The following is a 20,453-nucleotide window of genomic DNA, read 5'->3' as shown; positions in this document are numbered from 1 at the left end:
ATTTATTCTCTTAGATGCACAAACATGTATAGTTAGCACTATTTTTCTCTTAAATGTACAAACATAAATAATACTATTAAATATAGGCTTACACGAATCTTGTAGCAACCCGTATTTTGTGTAATTCAAAGAGAAAGAAAATAGGATCCTGATAAGTGTCACACATGTGGCACAAACACACGACAACTTTCAACGATTTTATGGCAAGTTTAGTGTCGCGATGATGACACCTTTAGTTGTCAAGCATGACAACTTCTTTTTGGATGATAAATTTCAGTTTTTTCTTTTCAAATAACAACTTTAGTTGTAAAAAATGCCAAGATCAGAGTGCTTCATGCCACACATATGCCACTTATCATTTGAGAGAAAATACAGTTGACGCAAGCAGCAGTACCGGACGATAGCCTACATGAATCTTGTAGCAACCGCTACAAAGCCGAACCGCGACACTTCATTGGTGACATTATTTGAAACACTTGCTATGAGTGGTAGAAGATGGGGAACAATAGTTTTAAGAGAATTACCCCCGACTTAGCTCGAGTCCAGGTGGCACTATAGATCTGGCGGCCGTCTTGTGGGTTGTGACGCTGATCCACAACTCTTGTAACTTGTGACTACTCTCTATCTCAATATATCGGCATACAAATTTCCTGCGTGTCAATTATAATATGTGTCATTCAAGTAGAAACACAAATTAGGGCGTACAAGATTTATTTAACCCGTTGCGATGCACTGGCTTTTTTATTAGTTTAGTGTAAAACAATGACAAAGAAAATAAAAACTTGTCCTAAGCTGTACCGGACGGTAGGCTAGCAAAAGTGACGATGCGTGGATGAACCCTAGCAGAGAAATCTGCAGACGCAAAGTCCAACCCGGCCCATCACTTCCCGTCACCGGCACACCACAGCGCCGCACATCATCGCCTCCCACTCCCCACCGCTGCACGCACACACGCTCCCCACCCCACCCCCACCCCGTCGTCCTCCCTCCTATTTAGCTTCCTCATTTCCGTTTCCCACACCCCTCCCTCACCCAAAAACGCACGCCTCCGATCCCCACGCCGAGACGGCAGCCTTAGACCTAGCCACCACAGCCGCCGTCGGACAGTGACCTCCGCGGACTCCGCAGGCACGGGGATAAGGTAGGTCCGGCACGCCCCCGATCACCGCGGCCGCGATGCTTTTGCTGCCCGACGTCTACCGTAGAGTTGCCTGTCCCGCGATTTAGCCTCGCCTCAGCGCGGGGAGCTCGATCGGGCCCGTGGTGGTAGCTCAGGCCGCGAACGCGGTGCCCGTTCCGGCGTTTTAGGATTGGAATGCCGTGAAATTCGGCGCGTTCGCGGCGGGGTCGCTCGGGGTTCGGGGGATCTCGACGTGCTGGGAGTTCGCCGGATCTCCCGAGGATGCTTACGTGGTCGTTTATGGGTAGATGATTGCTTGGTTTGTTCTCTGATGGTGATCGGATCTTCGGTTTTGCTTTCTCGTGGCTTGTGCTGTGCTTAGATCCTTGGATAAGGAGGCGAAGTAGAACGATTTTGATGCATTGACGCTGTTGTGTTGCAATCGGATGGGTGATTTGACGATTAGGGGATGATACCACAAACTTCTAGTGCTGTGATTCTTTTGCCGATTGCATATATACCGAAATGGGTTTTGTATGAATAATTTGCATAGCAAATGCAGCATGCATTTCCAGTTCAAAGTACTTGTCAACTTGTCATCTCATCGTGCTGTTCAATACCCGTGATCTGGTATTTGTGTTTGTTTGTGCTCTGTAAAATAGAACGGCTTACAGATGCATCATTTAGTTAATTTGTAAGGTCGCCACTCTGCCATTATGTTTTGCTGTACCCCTGGGTGTTTGTGTTAGACAGCACTTGTGCATTATAGAAAATCCAACAGAAACTTCTTGGTAGATGATTATTTGTCATTGTGCTTCTTTAGCCATCACTGAGTCTTGCATTTCCATCCGTGCAGATCACTCAACCCTGGGCTGATTGTGGCTGGTATTGGCGATTTAAGTGTTTGTTAGGTGTTTTCTCTTGTGTCTTGTGTCTTAATCTTTGATTAAGCTTCACTGAAAAGACTGTACCTGAGAAACTCTGTTGTTGGAACATTTCTCTTGTAATATGAATGTATTTTGACAATCCTTCTTCATGTGCTAGAATCATATATTTCAGCTTCAGAGCTTTTATGGTACTTTTTAAGTTCCCTACTGAAGCGAATACCTAATGCATTAACTTTAAGTTTGTGATGACCATTCATGCAAATTCGTGGATATTAATTCAGAACCTGGTGGCATATTAATCCTGGATACTTGATCAAAAGGAAAATTGGAGCTCCTTGTTCATGTCTTCAATGGAGAGCCTAGCACAGTTAGAGGTGTTGTGCGAAAAGCTTTACAACTCTAGAGACTCGGCTGAGAGAGCACATGCAGAAAGTACGCTCAAGTGCTTCTCAGAGAACAGTGACTACATTTCGCAGTGCCAATATATATTGGACAATGCGTCAACTCCATATGCCTTGATGTTGGCCAGTACAAGCTTGGTGAAGCAAGTCTCAGACCGCAGTCTTTCTCTGCAATTGCGCCTTGATATCCGTAATGTTTCTTTTCCGACAACATAGCATGATATTGCATGTCATTGAGTTTTGATTCTTTCAACTGTTGCATCTGCATGTCATGTTGGATTTATGTCTCTTTCTATATGTTCACATTCATGTACAAGTTGCGTGTTGTACTTGTCATGTTAAATATAAGTTACCAAATGTCATGTACAAGGTAGTTGGGCATTTACAAATGTTAAGTATACGTTACCAAATGTCATTGAGTCCTTACTTAAACCATAATGGTTTTGTTGTTTCCTTGATTCACAGCTTATTTTATTTGTCCTTAAAAGCATTTATGTTTATTACAAAGATGAAATGATAATTTACGTACTCTATGCCTACCTTTTTTGTGTGCTTCTGTAGCATACCTGGAAGGGATAAGTATTTATGTTCATTTTATCTCAATTTTTATGTTTATGCATTTTAGCCGAAATAGATAACTTATTTATCTATATCCTCCCTAACACACTTGTGCTCTGCGCCATCTTTTTGTTGCTAATTAAAGACTAATCTATTTGTAATCTGTGTGAAGGGAATTATGTCATGAACTACCTTGCGGCAAGAGGACCTAAATTGCAGAACTTTGTGACTATTTCCCTAATTCAGCTTGCATGTCGGATAACAAAATTTGGATGGTTTGATGATGACAGATTCAGAGAGATTTTTAAAGAAGCAACAGATTTCTTAGCTCTTGTAAGTATTTCTTGTGTTTTTTTGCATTCGTAATGGAGTTGCCTAATTTCCTATCATGTATGAAGTATGGACTCCATACCTGGGACAAGTATTGTTGCTTAAAGTAGAGTTGTGTCATGTTTTAAATAAGGACTCCATACTCATAGTTGACTGAAACCTTCTCCTCAGAACCAACCGTCAAAATATAACCAGCTGTGCCAGATACACATGCATCTGTGTGTGAAAATGTATGGATGTTATGACCATTGTTTATAAGGTGTCCTGCCTTGGATGCTTAGGTGACGCTTAGGTGGCAAGGTGCCCAGGCAACGCCTTGCAATTATGCCCGCTTTAGGCACTTAGGCATCGCTTAGGTTCAGGGCGGTTGGTGCTTGCCTTAGGTCGCCTTACCGCCTTATAAACAATGGTTATGACTCTCATTAGACGGAAAGACGGTATTTTGTAAGCAAAATATATAGTGCTTAATTCCTGATGGCTTTAAGAATTTAACTTCTTGGAGGTATTTAACAAAGTTATTATGTTTGTTTTGCATCTCTTTGGTAAATCGAACTTGATTTTCTCAATGTACTATGAGGAGCAAGCACCAGCTTTCAAGTTTAACAGTGTTTCAGTTGATAATATTACTGATAACTGGTTTGGTTTGAGTTATTTGATCACATTTTTAATTGCTCCAAAATGCACTTTCTTGTGCTGTGTACTTGTAGTATAGTTATTTCCATTTTCAGATACAAAAAAGCAAAGAGGGTGACAAGTCAGTGTGATGAATTGTACTTTCGAAAGCACCTTTGGTTTTATAAAGCAAAAGTCTTGTTCATGCCAAAACCTGATTGCATGTCTTTAGCATGTAGCATAGTGCCAATTACAATCAACCTATTTATGGAAAGCAAATTGAAATGAAGCAGGTTTCCGCAATAAAATTTCACTTGGAACTTTTTTAAATCATGCCATGTCAAATGTTATCTGATTCAGTTTTCTAAATTTGTTGCTTATGCTTATGTCTTCAGGCATCTCAGGATCACTATTTAATAGGGTTGAAGATACTAAATTTTCTCGTAATGGAAATGAACCAGGTGAGATCTGGAAAATTTTCTACTGTATATCTTGTTTCCATAAACGGTTTCTTCTCTATTCAATATAGTTAGGCATTTATATTAACACTTAATACATTGGTTGACTTCCCAAAAAAGGTATTGACATTGTTCCTTCTATAACGCTGCACAATATTTTGTTGTCTAACGTTATTTGTCATGCACAGTTTTATTGACGTACATATCTAGCTTCCATGGGCATAGAACCACTAACACGTACATTCATCGGAAACTGCGTGTGAGTTAATAGTGTATAAGTACTAGCGAACACGATGGACTTACGACTCACCATTGTTTATAAGGTGTTAAGCCGACCTAAAGCGCTCCCGCAAAAAAAGGCGACCTAAAGCTAGCACCACCTGCTCTGATGCCTAAGCGCCTAAAGCGGGCATATTTGTAAGGCGCTGCTAGGGCGCCTTATCGCCTAAGCATCTAAGGCAGGATGCCTTGTAAACAATGTGGCTCACTACATTCATACTACATAAGAAGTCATTATTGGCATGCAAAAGAGCATGCAGTCCTAATGGTTAGAATATTACTCCCTCCGTAAAGAAATATAAGAGCGTTTAGATGACTAAAGTAGTGATCTAAACGCTCTTATATTAGTTTACGGAGGGAGTACTGTTTAATCCCACCAATATGAATAAGCGGGTGTATTTAATATTAATTAATAGGGATGGTTGGCTCATCGATGTTCAATCTCCATTTATATCTCCATGCTAATTTTAGAAACTACAAGTTTAAGTTTGAGATATACGGGGAAAGTGGATCCAATCATCCTGATTATTTCCCTCAGATTTGAGTGCTATCATTCAAAGTTGGTCTCTTCTCCAGACAGCCTGTATGTTGTACATATTCAGAGATTAATTACTGGTTTACATCTGTTGTATGCGTGCATGCTTTCTTATTTTTGGAATAAATTCTATAATTTACTCCATACCCTATGGATAGCTAACTTTCACGCACTCCTGTCCATGGCTAATTCTTTGGTGAAGCTTACTAGCTTAATGCAAAAGAAAAATATCCTAATTGCGTCTCTACTAGTTTCAATCGAACATATTACTTCTTTGTGTTTCTGTAACCACTCTATGAATAGTTGGACCAATTAAAGTTATCGGTATGCAGTTAACTGTTCTATTCATATTGGAAACTACCTTCAGCTTTTGGTGTTTACTACTAGCATCATCGCTTCTGGTCATGATTTTTAGTTGTTATAGTTGACTTTTTTTTCCTTTTTTCATTGCTATTATAGTGTAATGCTCATTTCTTGTATCAATCATTTTCCTTTCTTAAGGCATACTGTATGAGGAAGTTGAATGTTTATTATCTTTTTTATGCATGTAGGCGAACTCTGCAATGCCTTTGACACTTCACAGAAAAATTGCAACTTCATTCAAGGATCAGTTTCTTCTGCAGATTTTCCAAATTTCTCTTACCTCATTACACCAACTGAAAAGTGAAGGTGATGTTTGAGGTGTTACGTGGGCATGATTTGTCATTCCATTAGACTTCATTAGAATACCTACTCTGATTTCATTTCTACCAACTAATACAGTTCTTCTTACATTACAGTACCGGATGAGCTAAGGCGTGTTCCTATTTCGCTTGCATTGAGGTGCTTGTCATTTGACTTTGTTGGTTCTCCAGTGGATGAGAGCTCTGAAGAGTTTGGAACAGTGCAGGTATATTGGTTGCTTAATTGTTAGCTTCCTATTAAACGGACACTTTTTTTTTGCCTTTTCTTGTAGTTTACGCATATTTATATCTTCATGCAGCTTCCTGCATCCTGGAGGCCTCTCCTTCAAGATCCTTCCACTGTTCAGATCTTTTTTGATTACTACAAAGTCAATGATACATCTGTTTCAAAAGAGGTACATTTTAAGTGTTTTGAATGCTGTGTGATCAGTAGTACATTCTGCAAATGTACCACCAGTGACCCACTGTTCCACATGCTTAAACGACCTTTTGATTGGCTGGTTATTGATATATTTATTATTGGTATGTTACTAGCTATTAGAACCTGCAAGTCATGAAATATTGATGTTTAATATTTTGATTGACTCCGATGTAGGAGCAGTATTTTCCTGGTGATATCTGAGTCTGAGAAGCATATTTTATTTTTGTTATATACATCGATTTTTCTTCTTCAAGAAATGCTTGCCTTATGTATGTGTGCATGGACCTTGTTTTCTACAGGCTTTGGAATGTCTTGTCAGACTTGCTTCTGTCAGGCGAAGTCTTTTTGTGGAAGACCCCGCCAGGTCCCAGTTTCTCTCACATCTGATGTCAGGCACCAGGGAGATACTCCAAACAGGCCAAGGTTTAGCACTTCTACATTTTGCTCGCAAGATTGTTAATAGTGCTGTTTTTCAGTTCAGAACAATAGTCTTGGATTGAAGTCCTTTAGTGAAGGGAACAAGCCTGTTATTCACCAGTTAAGAAGCATTTAAGTTGACTAGCTAATTACTACTCCCTCCGTTCCAAATTACTTCTCGCAGGTATGGATGTATCTAGATGTATTTTAGTTCTAGATACATCCATTTCTGCGACGAGTAATTTGGAACGGAGGGAGTAGTTGCGTGAACCTAAAGTCTTGAGTTGAATTACAAGTCACTAGCAAAAGGGCCCGTGCGTTGCAACGGAGGAAAAAAAAACTCAAACCTGCAACGGAGGAAAAAAACTCAAACCTTCAACTTAAAGGTATTTTTGTTATGAGCATGTATGTAAAGCCGATCATGTTATCATGACCGATGTCTTCGCATCTGCCAACCATGCCTATTTTTTATTTAGTACGACACCATTATCACTGTTGAAAACTTAGGAGATTCACACGGTTAGTCAAAAATGCAATACATAAAAAAGAACATACACAATGTGTGAAGGCCCGTCGGGGCACACTGTTTCTGAATAAAGGCAGCCGCGGCTTGGCCTCGTGCGGTCTCGAAATACAAATTTGGAATAATGTCTATAAGGACCGAGTCAACCAGACCTTTCCTTGGAACATGGAATTTTCTTATCCCTGATTCTTTACTTTTTCTCATAAGTGCAACATGGCTGGGCATCTTAGGCTTCTCTTGCGTCAGTACCACATATGCTGAACTATAATGTTTGTTTCATATTATTTTTGCTGGTCATGTCATCATGCTTTAATTTGAAATGTGGTTGTTTAAAAACACTCACTTGAAATCTTATTAAATTTGCCAACCCAAAAGAAATTCAAACAAATAATTTGTATGGATCTTTGATCTAGGGAATTCACATGGTGGTTCTATTTATAACTCATGAACATAGCCTCCCAATAATATTAGGTGGCTAAAAACAAATCATTTCATTTATTTGGAGTTAACCATAACCCACTTTCAATTTAGACCTCTTAACTAAATAGTTGGAATTATATTTGTATAGCAGTGTAAATGTAAGTTCCACGTGGAATAATTTATTTGGAGTTGGTACAACCCAAAATAAAATAGTTTTTAAGTTCTTTTTTTAGACAAAGTTATTAAGTTCTTATAAAACAGCATATACCTCACCGCTCTCTCTGTGTGTTTCTTTTTGGCCCAAGCAATGCATAGCAGCAATTTGCAGGCCCCTTTTCCTCAGCCCGTCACCAGCGGCAGCCTCCCTGAACCTTATCCCGATCCCCAAATTCCTCTTGTATTTCTCGATCCCGTGTGCGCCGCCACACTCGCACACTCACAGAGGTGAGGTGCCTTGCACCCGATCCCCCACGCGGGCTCGCTGCACGGCCACCCGGCGACTGGCCCGGCCGCACACGCCGACGAACCCCGCCGGACCGCCGTTGGCCTCGCTCTTCCTCTCCTCCTCTCCCGCTGTGCATCGCGTCACCATGCCCGAGCTGCCGCCTTCGGCCATGGCAGCCATCGCCCAGCTGCGGCTCCCTCGCGCCCCCTTGTGCATCCGGTCGCCCCTTCTTCTCCTCTCGTCGCCCAACGCCTGGTCGCCCATGCCGCTCACCTCAACCACCTCTGATGCCCGCACTCACGCGCAAGGGCGCTCACCTCTCCACCGAGCGTCGGCCCTGCCGCACCGTCCGTCCTTATGAATTTTCCATCCAAATCTCGCGGAGGAGTCCTCATGGCCAGCGGCGCAAGGCGAGCAAGTGGAGCTGGTGCAAGGCAAGGAGGAGGCCCACGGCGACGGAGCTGCTCGTTGTTGTGGTGGCCGGAGGTGCTGCACCAAAGGACGGGTGCAGCAGCACGCTGCCCGTGCGGAAGGAGGGGAGGCGCGAAAGGGCGACGCACGCCGGCGAGGGAAGGAGAGGAGGCGCAGACGCCATGGAAGGTGCGAGCTCGCGTCGCGTGCAAGCTGGGAGACGGCGCAAAGCAGCTGCGGGGGAGAGGAGGGCGATGCGAGGGACGTGGATACTGGATAGAGAAGAAGGAGCTGGCTGCGGCTGGAGTAGCGGCGCTCCGCGCGATGGCCAGTTTTTTTCTTTTTACAAAACGAAACGTTCTGGATTGACTAAAACAGGGACTGCGGGTTAATAAAGAAAAAACATAAGGACTTTTTTGCAAAAAAGCCGCGACGATGAACCCGAGAGACTCAACCCGTGCTTTATTATTAGGGAAAGATAGCTAAATTTATGTGCAAGGAGAAGCCAAACTTACCCATGCACCTGTGGAAAGAATTAAATAATTCTATGTAATTTATTTTGACTTACCATTAACAGGTCTCGCTGATCATGGAAATTACCATGAGTTCTGCCGTCTTCTGGGACGCTTTAAAGTGAATTACCAGGTTGTGATATTGCTACTTAAATTAAGAATAACCCTACTTTAATTCTTGTCTATTCTGTGACTAAAGATATGTTTATGTTTGTTTCTTTAAGTATTTAGTAGACTATAGACAAACTTATCCATTGCAGTAATGATAGTGGTGCAACAGTTGTGAAGTATGCATGTAGTTTTCCTACCCAAGTTCGCTCTCCTGGCATGTTGGATGCATGAGGTAGTACTATTTTGGTTTTGTAGCTTCTCCAAATCTTTTAGCTTTATCAATGACAAAAATCGGTCAACCAATTATGCTACACTTGAGTTCCATCATTCTGTGCTGTGACTGCTGATGTATTATTTGAAATGTTAGCCATAAACAAACATCACTGTACTTGATGGAACATTGTATTCATATCACGATCATTATTCTTGTCAATGTCTTAAGTGGTGACCTGTTGTGGTTTATGGCTCCCCCATGCATGATGTTTTTTTGGGGTTCATTTTTGTAAATAAACTTGTTGCTGGATAATGACATCTCTCAGTTTCGTATGGTTGTAGTTCTTGTTTTTCTCTTGCCAAATATACCATGTATTAGTGAGCTATATGACTTATTTCTGTTGTTATGTTCAAATTGCCATTTTACTTGTCTTCAAGCGAAAACATATTAATGTCGTTTTTCTATTCAAAGTTTGCCATGAATTGATTTGTTTAGTCAAAAATAGTGCAACTTAATCTGTGATTTGTAATTGAAGCAACATCCTATCAAACTGTATCATATTTATTCTGTGATACTCCCTAGTTGTTTATTTTTGTGAATCTAATTTATGTCATATTGGGAATACCTACATCCTGATGATTTGGTTTAAATTTGGTTGTTATCCATTTTCGGGTCAAATTATTAATTAGCTTACTTCATGGTTGTACTGGCATCCTTCAGGCTAGGAATGATTCAATTTTTTATTAAATGTTTTGAACATTTGATCTATTATACCTCACAGTTATCAGAGCTTCTGAATGTTGAGTTCTATGGTGAATGGCTTGGTCTCGTAGCAGAATTTACAACTAAATCATTGCTATCATGGCAGGTTTGTCTTTCTTCTTGCTCACTTAATCTTTGTTGATTGTTGTCTGTTATGACTTTGGTATGTTACCGATTATTTATTTTGTAGTGGGCCAGTAATAGCGTCTACTATCTTTTAAGTCTCTGGTCAAGGCTGGTGACATCTGTGCCTTACTTGAAAGGCGATACACCGAGTCTGCTTGATGAAACTGTACCCAAAATTACAGAGGGTTTTATCACTTCTAGAATTAATTCTGTCCAGGTACCTTCTTCTGTGAGAGGTCAACTACTTTTTTATTTCAGTCTAAGAAGAAACTGTTTGCCATTTTTATTATTATGTCATTTCTGTTCATCACAGGCCAGCTTTGCGGATAACTCACCAGACCCAGATAATCCGTTAGAAAATGCGGAAAGTCTCCAGGATCAGCTGGAGAGTCTTCCTTATCTTTGTAGATTCAAGGTGCTGCTACATCATAAATTTTTCTTTCTGATTTAATATATTATATCTTTTGTATTCAAAACATTGATTTGACTCAGTAAACATGTACACATTCGTTAGTAGGATTTAGCCCCTATTCCAGTTTTTCAGTAAATGTGGTTAAGGGTTTGCATGTGTCAGTTTTGGATCGAGCATGTGATATGCACCTTTGTGCTCTGACTAGCATGTCCAGTAAGTTTATGTATTCAACTCAAGAGTTTTCGGGCTGCCAAAACTGCGCAATCTACACAAAGATAATGCAATAGATGACCATTCTGCTACTCATCTTCATTTGTTAAGATGCTGAGAAACTGTTTGCAACCTCAGAATATTCTCTACATTGAGTGCTTTGTTTGAATTCAGAGTCTACACAAAGATAAGGCAGCAGACAAGCACTATAGTCTTCATCTTGTTGCATTTGTTAAGTTGTTGACGAAATTTTAGTGACCGCACATGATATTTTTGCTGAATCAACTGTGTTGTTCAACTCTGAGTTTTGGACTGACTGATGTGAAGGACTATATGTACTCTACACCCTGAGCTATTAGAGAAATCTGGCCAACTCATGTAAAACTATTTTTAATTACATTTCAGTATATGAGATCGTATTCATCCATAATTCTTTACCTGTACTATTTCTTACTATGAACCATGATACAATTTCTTCCTTACAGATTATAGCTGTATGCCCTTCAACTCGGTACGAGGGTTTGGTACTTTGATTAGGATTGTTCTACCGATTCCCATAATCATCATCCCCCTTTTCATCGATTCATTTTGATTTATATTTTTATAGAATGGTGGACGTATATATGAAGGCTTATAATTCCTTCAATTGAGATTTGGATGGAGTTGTTATGCATGTCCAGTCACCAGTCACCACTCACCACTGAGTGTTTATATCTGATTTCATTGTTTCCTAAACGCTATTGTGCCTTCTATAGAATTACTTCAATCACAAGTGATTTCTTTGATAGTAGTATGCAGTGGTTAAATGATTGTTCTACCAATTCCTGTAATCGTCGACCCCCTTTTCATGGATTCATTTTGATATATATTTTCATGCATTCATGGATTGTTATACATGTGTTTATATCCAATTTCATTGTTTCCTAAACGTGATAAATATAAGTTTTTTTGTAGCAAAATGCGTGCTTCCTTTTATCTGTTTGCCTTCTATAGAATTACATCAATCACTGATTTCCTTGACATCAGGATGCAGTAGTTACATGAAACCCCTTAGGACACTGTTGTTTTTCCGGCCTGGCTTGTTCGCTGAGAAGCTTTGTGACCTCTTGTCGGCCTTCCCTTCTATATGTTGTTGTTTCTCCCAAGAAATTTATATGCAAGGCTTTGCATGTTCTGTAGAAAAAGGAAGTCCTTGTTTCTTTGGGATTTTTGGACTTGCTTAAGTTTTTTATATTGCATGCCCTGATAGTTACTTTCTTTTGATGAGTTTGCAGTATGAAAGCTGTAGCCTCTTCATCATTAATATCATGGAGCCTCTTCTACAAGCTTATACGGTATGTCAGTCTTGTTTCTCATTTTTCTTTTCCCAGAAGAGATTCAAAGTAAAATATTTGTACAGGCAAGGTCAAGATTACCAGCTTCTGGAGATGCAGCTGAGCTGTCTGTCATTGAAGGGCAAATTGCATGGATGGTCCACATAATTGCGGCTATTCTCAAGATTAGGCAGACTGTTGGTTGCAGGCGAGTAATTAATTTTGTTGCTGTTTGCCTTCTCTTTTTCTAATATATTCTTTTCACTAACAAGGTTCGCCATTTTCTTCTGCAGCCAAGATTCACAGGAGTTATTCGATGCAGAACTTGCGGCTCGTGTGTTACAGTTGATAAATATTACTGACACAGGGGTGCATGCACAGGTTAGGTGAAATTATCTCATCGCTTGACATGAATGATGAGCTAGTTTGCTTGCAGGAAGATTTTCCTTTTTTATGTGCTATCTGATATACGTAGATGCCTGCGAATGTAGTATTGGACTATTGGTAATGGTATTAGACATGTTCTTTTGGTTTTTGGAACAACATTATTTTTCAAGAATCTTCACAGTTTAACAGTGTTGACCTTTTACCCAACTATACCATAAATGTCCAACCACCTATTTCTCCATTCCCTTGTAAAATTGCAACTGCCCTGCTTCAAATGACTAATTTTGGAAGTGTTCAGTGCTCTTTACAGCAACCATATTTTTGTCCCAATGCTACCTGTTACATTCACTTTAGGCAAAATAAACTGAATTTGAGGGTATAGTGAAATGGTAGAAACAACAGCCCCCATAAACACTTGCTGTTTGACGTGCACCCTAATCCAGTGCCACTTGTGTTACTGAAATAGTCTACTTGTATGGGCTAGAGTCTGAGTAGACATTCAGTTAAGCCGAAAACTTGGTTTTGGTTTTTGTACTAATGTGCATAGTTGAAAGCAGCAACAGAAGCATCTAGTACTAGTTTTTTGTAAACAGAAACTTTGGTGACAATTCGGCTTGGGTTTTTGGTTAAAACACAATGCACATCAGATCACGTACAAAGAATTGCAGCCTGCAGTCTGAACTATGGACGTGTTTTTGGAGTTGTCTCACCCTAGTGAGATTTGCGACCCTCTGTCCCACCTACTGTAGCACGCGTTTTGCCCAGGGCATGATGACTTGGCCTCATCCCCTCTTCCTTGGCTCAACACTGGCAGTCTGTTGAGGTTTGCAAATTCATAGCGGGGAGCTGGGGAGTAGTGCACGGTTTGCTCCAGTAGGGAGCTTTGACTGAAACACCTTACCATGCTACATTGTAGGACACATCTTTGACTTGAAGTGGTCGAAACACCTTACCATGCTACATGGTAGGACACATCTTTGACTTGAAGTGGTTGAAACACCTTACCATGCTACATGGTAGGACACATCTTTGACTTGAAGTGGTCAAACACATTATACACTCACCTGGAAACCCACAACCAAGAGATGCTCATCACACAAGGTATGCAATCAAGGGAGGAAGGCTAGGTTGGCAAAAATTGCTGGCCATATCAATGGCTGCCGTCGGCCTTTGCTCTCGCTGTGGCTGCGAGAGACAGAGGGAGAGGGAGAATATTCACAAGGAGTTGCTTGTGACATGGCAGCCTCTCCTTACGTTCTAGTGTTTGTTTGTTGAGGACTTGTGATTGGATCTAACTGCTGCTGATCTGGTGCATGTGCATGCATGATGAGGTTGGGGATTGTGGATGGCCATGGGCCCTGCTGTGATGCCCACAATCTGCCACGGGGCCATAGAGCTTGTTCCTTAATCCAAATAGTTTGCTTTGTAAGCCAATGTTCTGGTGGTTTAAAACCAATTTCACCAAAAATCATTTTTGGTTTTGTAAATTTGGTTCTGAGCAAAATCAGTTAATTCATCTTCAGTTTTGGTTTTGGCCCTATGGTTTTTACGCCCATTCCTTGGCTGGAGGTGAATTTGATGGATTGCGTTGTGAGAGTGAGGTTGATGTAGACAATATGGGCGAGAGGAGAAGACAAAGACTAATTTGGTTCTGAGCAAAATCAGTTAATTCATCTTCAGTTTTGGTTTTGGCCCTATGGTTTTTACGCCCATTCCTTGGCTGGAGGTGAATTTGATGGATTGCGTTGTGAGAGTGAGGTTGATGTAGACAATATGGGCGAGAGGAGAAGACAAAGACTAATTATGTAGTTGCTTGCTCCTCATTAACATTGCTCATTGAAGACAGAAGATTAATTATGTAGTTGGTTCATGAATACGTGGGCTACGCAAACTTGATCTCTTAACTTCCCTTCAAAGATCTCAGCCTCTAGCTGCCTTAAATAAAGTTTAACTTTCACAATTCAAAGGTATTTAGATAACTAGTAGATTTCCACCCCCTTTGGGTGGGTGGAGCTTGTACCAGCAGAGCTATTGCCCACAGTCCCACATGGCATCAACAAAGCATGGTTTGGGATGATTATTACGACATAAATGTTGGTTCCATATGCATATATCCTACTTAGATATTATCTCTTGATGACTCAAAATTCTTTTCCCCCGTAGGATAAATTGTACTCCCTCCGTTCCGAATTACTTGTCGCAGGTATGGATGTATCTAGATGCATTTTAGTTTTAGATACATCCATTTTCGCGACGAGTAATTTGGAACGGAGGGAGTATGTGATATTATCTCTTGCGTTTGCTGAACTTGCATGAGTTTGTTGTTGTTCTTTCATCCTTATATGGCATGCCATCAGATCAGGGCTTTACTTTGCTTACCAGTATTTATTTATAAGCGGCGCAAGCTTATTATGTGAAGTGTAACTCATTATCTTTTCTTTGCAGAGATATCAAGAAATAAGTAAGCAAAGGCTTGATCGAGCTATTCTTATCTTTGTTCAAAATTTCAGAAGGTCATATGTAGGGGACCAAGCCATGCATGCTTCAAAGGTTTAGAAACATGAAATTATACGACAGACTGATATTATTTGTACTGTATCTTGATATACCCTTCTGTCATATTATAAAGCATTGCTTCTTTGCTGCAGCAGTTGTATGCAAGATTGTCTGAACTTCTTGGACTGACTGACCATTTAGTTTTACTCAACGTCATTGTTGGGAAAATAGCTACAAATCTGAAATGCTATGCTGAGGTGACTATTCATTTACTGATTTCAGCTTTGACTTTGATCTATAAGGTGTTGCTAACCTTTGATGTGTATACAGTGCGAAGATGTTATTGATCATACTCTGTCACTGTTCCTGGAGCTTGCATCTGGGTAAACTTGTAGATTTATGTATTCAGTTTCATTTTCTCATGTTCAGCATCATGATTTTTATTTTCATCTTGTATTGCCATAGCAGCTATATGACTGGAAAGCTTCTTCTCAAGCTGGAGAGTACAAAGTTCATTATCGCAAATCATTCTGTAAGTGCTTCACACTACTTTCATTTGATAGATATCTGTGCTTCTCGGTCTTGGAAATGATTATGTTTTTACTATTCATACTGCCAGCGGGAAAATTTTCCGTTTCTTGAAGAATACAGATGTGTCCGCAGTAGAACTAACTTCTACTACATCCTTGGCTGCTTGGTATTCATGGAGGATGGCCCAGTAAAATTCCGAAGTTTCATGGAGCCACTTCTGCAGGTGCATAGCTTGTTATTTTTGTGTTAGTATAGATTTTTTATCACATTTGTTATCTAATTTTATTCTTTGTTTTCACTATAGGTTGCAGTTAATTTGGAGGCAAGTGCTGATGCTGCTTTCCGGACTGATGTTGTAAAGTACGCATTTACTGGTTTGATGAGAGATCTACGAGGCATTGCTATGGCCACAAACAGGTGTATTCTCTGAACATACACAAGTGTCCCAATAGTTTGTAAAATTTGGAGACTAACTGCTCTTTTGTTGATCTAATTCAGCCGCAGGACTTACGGCCTCCTATTTGACTGGTTGTATCCGTCTCGCATGCCTCTTCTGTTGAGAGCCATCTCCCTGCTGACTGATGAACCAGAGGTTGTCAATGATCACTAATGTTACATTTTTTGGGACACTTCGCTTTTATTGGGCTTAACCTTGTTATCTAGAATCCACGGCTTATTAATCTTCTCCTTATTCATCATCACATGCAGGTCACCACACCCTTACTCAAGTTCATGTCTGAATTTGTTTTGAATAAGGCTCAACGATTGACATTTGATTCGTCATCACCAAATGGGATCCTTCTGTTCCGGGAGATTAGTAAGCTGATTGTGGCTTATGGTTCACGGATTTTATTACTTCCAAATGGCACTAATATTTATAGAAGTAAATACAAAGGCATATGGATTTCATTGACTGTTCTTTCAAGGGGTGAGTATGCGTATTGTGTTTTGAAACATATTCTTTTGTGACCGCTGGTTGCTTACGTTTTTGCCGATGTTAATTTCATTGTATATGATACAAATGCTCAAGGACTTATGTAGTAGAAGTATATTTGTTTCAACCACTTGAAAGAGATCCTTGTTTCAAGGGACTATTAAGGGCAAATTTTGTGAATTATACATTTTGGCTGGTTTCTGTGAAAGCCTTTTGGTTATAGGAGGCAACTTTATTCAGATTCTAGGAAATTTTACGGGGCCATGTTTTTAACCTAAGCTCTATTTGCATTATTAGGGTTATAATAAGATAATAGTGCTGCCTAGTACTGTGTTTATACCGTTGTCACATAAAAATATTTGAATCGTTGTGGAATTGTAATCTCTTCTTGCCGATAATTTACTGTTCTTTTGACTGGCATTCACTTGAATTGTATGTGCAGCCCTATGTGGGAACTATGTCAATTTTGGTGTCTTCGAGCTTTATGGTGACAGAGCACTTGCGGATGCCCTTGATATATCTTTAAAGATGACCCTGTCAATTCCGTTGTCTGACATATTGACATTTAAAAAGGTATCGAGTTATTTATGCCATCTTTGGAATTTAGTTACAATTGTTTTTCCTATGTTATGTTTGTTAGCTATCTGAAAACATTTGTGGTAAGTTTTATAGCACCGAAGAAGTGAAGTTGTTGTCTCTTGTCACATAGAACGTGTATACTTGGCATATGCAACAGTTCGGTCATCAGAAACTGGACCAAAATTGTGGTGCCAATGCAGCTGAGTAAATCCTTTCTTAGTAAAGTAATCTCATGTATTTACATGGTTGGTGTGTTAAAATAATATGCTGTGGGTGCATATGCAACCATGGTTCACATACTGAACGGTCTATGGGAAAGTAGTGGTGTCCAGAATTTTTTCCATGAGGAATTTTTGTTATGTTCTATGACCTAAAGATTTAAAACAGTATAATTCGTATTCCAACCTGTATTATTCTACATTTCAATCAAATATAATATACTCCCTCTGTTCTTTTTTTGTAAGACGTTTTGGACAGCTGACACTGAACTGTTTTGGGCGCTGTGTGAATTGTCTAAACGTCTTATAAAAGTGAACAGAGGGAGTATGTAAAAACAGGAGTCAGGATTGTAAGCCATATCCTTTCTTTGTACCTTGTTTTTTTTTTTGCTGTGCGTTGGTTATGATAGGTCGTGTCTAAATAGTAGTAGTATCTTTGTTTGTATTGTGGATCGTGTTTTTGTAGGTTAAACCATGGACTATATGCAAATACACTTTGTGGTCACTTAGGTGCATCTATTTTACATATCATTGCTGTTGATTTCTTTCAGCTTTCAAAAGCATACTATGGATATATGGAAGTTCTTTTCAACAACCATATCACTATCAATTCTGTCCTCAATTTGGACACAAGCACATTTGTGCATATTGTCACCTCGCTTGAATCTGGCTTGAAAGGATTAGATACAGGAATATCAACACAGGTATCTCACTATGAATCTCTTTACCACCTGGAAATGTTCCTGTAATGACAACATGACACTAGTAATGGATCAGTGCCTGAGCTATGGTTTTCTAAGGGATAACTTGCTTCACAACTTGTAACCACAACAAAGACTAATGAAGTTCTATTATCTACTATGTATATGCCTGAAGCTAGTTTATTACGTTTTGTTGCAAGAAAATCCTTCTATTACTTATGTATATGCCTGATACTATTGCTGTTTGGGTTATATGCATTCTATTTTTTTCTTTTGGCAGTGTGCTTCTGCCATTGATAGCTTGGCAGCTTTCTATTTTAACAATATAACAGCTGGTGATAATCCACCATCACCAGCTGCACTGAATCTTGCTCGACATATTGGGGAGCTCCCAAGTTTATTTCCTCAGGTTTGTGACGCTAATCTTTTGTACCATATTCGAAAAGGTTGCTTTGTAATGATAATAATAATATTTTTTCTGCAACAGATACTGAAGTCACTTTTTGAAATCATTATCTTCGAGGATGCGGGTAACCAGTGGAGTCTCAGTAGACCAATACTTAGTTTGATAATGATCAGTGAACAGGTGCCTTTCTTCTTATTGTTGTTGGTAACCATGTTCCCGTTCTCTCTTTCTCTTCCTAGTTCGTACTGTTTTCATGTAATTTTGATTTATTTTTCTGTTTTGGCGTGCAGATGTTTAGTGATCTGAGAGCGCAGATATTAGCGTCACAGGTTAGATTGCTCTTTTGCTCTAAGTTCCATTATACATTTTGTCCTTTCCCCTTCCTTTTCTTCATTTGTTGAACTTCATTTTGTCATCAGTGTTTAGGTCTATTTATCTCATGGCTAGGATATAATTTTCTTGAGTAAATATCAGAAAACAAGTCAAAAGTAAGCTTTTGTGAAATATTTTCTTGAAAGTGTAGCTCTGTCTATGATTTTGATGAAACAAATGTACCAGGAAAACTATATTTGAGATTTGTTATGACAATCATGTCGCATATCAAGTTTCGGTTGAATATTTGGTATTAATGATTTTCACTCTTATCAAATACTACCTCCGTTCCAAAATAGATGATTCAATATAAAGTTGAGTCATCTATTTTGGAACGGAGGGAGTAGATGGTACACATGGGCACATACATCTGACGTAATTCAGGAGGGCTAGGTTTCTTGTTCCAGGTGTTCTTCTTAGGTGGTATTAATTTTTAGGATTGCACCAGAAACTGTGAATATGCAGATACCATCAAAGCTTTCAACAATGTTTGCTTGATATTCACATTGCAGAATAAGTAACTTCTTAAAAAGTGATCCTTATACATTTCAGCGACAGTTAATTCCGGACGGAGGGAGTGTGCTAGAGGCTGCAACTAGTCTAGTTTGAAGTTACCTTGTGATATCTTGATTTCACATGTAGTAAAGCATATCAAGTTGGTGTCGGTGAGGAAATATCATACATATTTCTAACTGAACTATCTTTTGATAACATCTTAATTGTATATAGTACTGGAATATTCTATTTCAAGTACTCGCTTAGAGTTGTACTAAGTGTGTGACAATTAATATGGATCGGAGGAAGTAGCACATGTGAAATAAAAAATATACTGGGCCTCCCTGTCAGAAATAACATACTGGGTGAACTATTGTTTGTTTCCTTAAACAGGATATCTTCTGCAGTTTGAACTGTGTCATCTCACTAGAGTTATGCTATGATAGTTACACTGATCCTTCCAGTTTTCTTTCTTGTGTTACTGTAATTAACAGAGGGTTTTTTATTGATCTAAGAGCTAACACATCTGTTGTCTGCAGCCTATAGATCAGCAACAACGCCTCTCACAGTGTTTTGATAAGCTCATGACTGATGTCACAAGGAGCTTGGAACCAAAGAACAGAGACAGATTCACTCAAAATCTCACAACATTCAGACATGATTTCCGAGCAAAGTGACAGTCGTTCAGAATTACCTGCAAGTTTGAAGGAGGCGCTTCTGCATTGCTGTAAATACCAACTTGTTTGCCTCATAGGAATCACCATTCGTTGGAAAAAAAATACTTGTGCTCAGAAAACCCAGTTTAGTTTGCATTGGCTGAAAGATATAGGGCTCTGTCGCTCCATGCTGTGGTGAAAAGCAGTTATAAGTCTCTTAGCTTGTTGTTCGTGTCAGAATGGTGAATGGTGGGGATTGACTTGTTTTACCTCCTTATCCCTTTGCTTGTACAGCAACATTCATCGTGATTGCTGTTTCCCCAAGTTGTTAGGGGGACAACAGCCATCACTTACCTAATTCATTGGTTTAAAAGTTAGAATGGAAATGATGTAAATGGCCATGTTGGCTTGCTAAAATGTGGAATTGGTAGTCTGGGAGGGAGGGGAAAATCTTGCCCCATGTACATCAATACCGTCTTTTAACATCTTTTGTACAGTATCAATCTGTCGCCATATAT

At 39.6% G+C, this 20,453-nt stretch overlaps 1 protein-coding gene across 7 annotated transcripts; it reads left to right on the top strand.

Moving 5' to 3' along the window:
- Positions 1–956: 956 nt before the first annotated feature.
- On the top strand, positions 957–20,438 carry LOC125543687 (ARM repeat superfamily protein). Of its 7 annotated transcripts, none has more exons than XM_048707137.2 (30): positions 957–1,141; positions 1,977–2,005; positions 2,289–2,598; positions 3,139–3,299; positions 4,304–4,369; positions 5,732–5,849; positions 5,960–6,069; positions 6,163–6,258; positions 6,584–6,707; positions 9,078–9,145; positions 10,119–10,205; positions 10,290–10,442; positions 10,539–10,640; positions 12,122–12,181; positions 12,247–12,368; positions 12,454–12,541; positions 14,993–15,097; positions 15,196–15,300; positions 15,374–15,426; positions 15,509–15,575; positions 15,663–15,797; positions 15,879–15,991; positions 16,073–16,166; positions 16,283–16,502; positions 16,951–17,081; positions 17,857–18,009; positions 18,287–18,415; positions 18,494–18,592; positions 18,703–18,741; positions 19,819–20,438. In XM_048707137.2, exons 3-30 carry the CDS (start codon positions 2,349–2,351, stop codon positions 19,954–19,956), a joined length of 3,186 nt encoding a protein of 1,061 aa, XP_048563094.1. In that variant the 5' UTR covers positions 957–1,141; positions 1,977–2,005; positions 2,289–2,348; the 3' UTR covers positions 19,957–20,438. The 7 variants fall into 7 exon arrangements, with proteins under 7 accessions (XP_048563094.1, XP_087402966.1, XP_048563098.1 ...); XM_087546840.1 differs by having other exon boundaries at positions 1,977–2,031; XM_048707141.2 differs by having other exon boundaries at positions 1,977–2,195; positions 15,199–15,300; positions 15,512–15,575.
- Positions 20,439–20,453: the final 15 nt, after the last annotated feature.

This window comes from Triticum urartu, chromosome 3A (assembly GCF_056163025.1).
Source record: "Triticum urartu cultivar PI428250 chromosome 3A, HENAU_Tu73, whole genome shotgun sequence".
In the NCBI taxonomy this organism is placed as follows: domain Eukaryota; kingdom Viridiplantae; phylum Streptophyta; class Magnoliopsida; order Poales; family Poaceae; genus Triticum; species Triticum urartu.
This window is presented reverse-complemented; position numbering and strand designations above follow the sequence as displayed.

What these genes read in the sequence shown, in the direction of transcription:
- LOC125543687 (XM_048707137.2), top strand. Translation starts at nt 2,349, where the DNA reads ATGTCTTCAATGGAGAGCCTAGCACAGTTAGAGGTGTTGTGCGAAAAG. An exon ending in TCATTATCGCAAATCATTCT is followed by an intron (nt 15,576 to 15,662) that starts GTAAGTGCTTCA and finishes TCATACTGCCAG; the next exon opens with CGGGAAAATTTTCCGTTTCT. An exon ending in CGCAGATATTAGCGTCACAG is followed by an intron (nt 18,742 to 19,818) that starts GTTAGATTGCTC and finishes TGTTGTCTGCAG; the next exon opens with CCTATAGATCAGCAACAACG.